This window comes from Mus caroli, chromosome 19 (assembly GCF_900094665.2).
Source record: "Mus caroli chromosome 19, CAROLI_EIJ_v1.1, whole genome shotgun sequence".
NCBI classification, from domain to species: domain Eukaryota; kingdom Metazoa; phylum Chordata; class Mammalia; order Rodentia; family Muridae; genus Mus; species Mus caroli.
In genome coordinates, this window is record NC_034588.1 from 20,000,420 (window position 1) to 20,002,156 (window position 1,737).

Below are 1,737 nucleotides of genomic sequence, written 5' to 3' on the forward strand. Positions count from 1 at the left end.
GTTGTTAATTGTCTCCTTTCTCAAATTGCAGATCACAGTGTTTCGAATGGGATCAGAAGGCCACCAGGACATTGATTTAGCTATCCTGACAGCATTACTCAAAGGTAAGAATCTCTCTGTCTACATAATACAAAAAGTGATTTTAATGGATTAATATAGACACCTTAGGTCTCTTATTAATGGATATAACCACAAATGTTGTTGTGTCATGTCTAATTACTGACAGCCAGTGACCCATCCATGTAAGACACTGTTACTACTCTTGAAGCCTTCTAATGCATGCATGTTGCATGTAACTCAATTTTGTAAATTTTGAATGCAATATAACTCATACCCATTAAATCATAAAAATCTAGACAAAAAAGTTAATGTAGTATGTAAAATATTGTTATCTGAAGTTATTTTATAACTATCTTTCCTTTCCTTTCATAGACACCTATGGGTGCGTTGGTATAGATGTAGCTCTGTGTGTGTGTGTGTGTGTGTGTGTGTGTGTGTGTGTGTGTGTGTATAAACATTAAAATTAAAAATCAAATATCATTGAGAGGAAAGCAGAAATAAAAACTTAGCCTATACTTTTTGTTATAACTGAGCATTGAACTGAACTCAAAGCTACTTGTTTACCATGATAAACACAGTAATACTTGGGCTATTGGTGCTTAATTTCTAAGTTCTGCTCTCTAGCCCTGGTCCCTCAAAGATGTCACACTACCTGCCCTCATCCTTGGAGCCAAAGCCAAGGAAAGGCCAGTTTCTTCTAGGTTCTAAATGTCCTCGTCAGTATGCCTTGATATGCAAACCACACTTGACAAAACCTTTAAAGTATTAAAATACATAGATGAAAATTAGGCCTGTTCAGTTCTAAAATTCAGACTGAAAGTACAAGATGAACAAACTGCAAATCGTTTTTGAGTGTGGTCCTCAGCTGTAAACATCTGTGTTCTCACTTAGCCCCATAATTCAGCAGTACCGATCTCGTCTGGCTTGTTATTGCCTAGCCATGGCCTCCATAGAGTATAAACTCAATGAGAGCAGTAACCTGTCTTATTCGTTCACCTTCTCAGCACTGTACTAAATCCCACTTCACACAGCATTCCATTTTTGTTGGATAAAGAAATGAACGGATTGCTCAGTGATCCAGTGAACAGATTTGACTAAAAGAACAGTTACGTCCCTCTGTTTCTAGTCTATTACTCTTCCTTCACTATTGCTATTTTCTTGAAGACTTATCATATGACAGCAACTGTGCCAAGCTCTTTATGACTACAGTAAACATTAATCGTGGCAGAACTATATGATATCTTGAATCTCCCTTTGCCAGGGGAATAAGAAAAGCTACAAGGGGTGAAGCAACCTGCTGAACAATGCAACACTAATCGTTAAACCTCTTCTAAGCTCCAACATACCTGACTTCTCACCATACTACATGAGACTCTTAGACAAAATGAATAACACTCTTCCCTGTCTACTCTCCCAAGTGTTCATATGCATTCACTGGACTCCTGATCACTCCAGGAGTTTCTCAATCCCTCATAATGTGTGGCGCATCCAAGGTCAATATATGGTCACTCACAGTAGAGGCCACTGCTAACATGACTACATGTGGACCATCTTCCTTATCATAAATGATCCCCATACAAGCTCATTAAACCCATCCTTCTTTCCCTACACTCTATTCCATATTTCTTTTATACATTCGATGGCTGAATTCTTAGTTTCTTTTTTTTTTAATTTTTA

The 1,737-nt window shown here is 37.7% G+C and overlaps 1 protein-coding gene across 42 annotated transcripts in view; it reads left to right on the forward strand.

Annotated features, from left to right (window-relative positions):
- The window catches only part of Trpm3 (transient receptor potential cation channel subfamily M member 3), a 533,889-nt gene that overhangs the window by 396,545 nt on the left and 135,607 nt on the right, over nt 1-1,737 (forward strand). For all 42 annotated transcript variants that reach the window (XM_029472394.1, XM_029472404.1, XM_029472405.1 and 39 more), the window contains one exon: nt 32-104. In XM_029472394.1, coding sequence (XP_029328254.1) covers nt 32-104 — 73 coding nt within the window. The remainder of the gene's footprint in view (nt 1-31; nt 105-1,737) is intronic.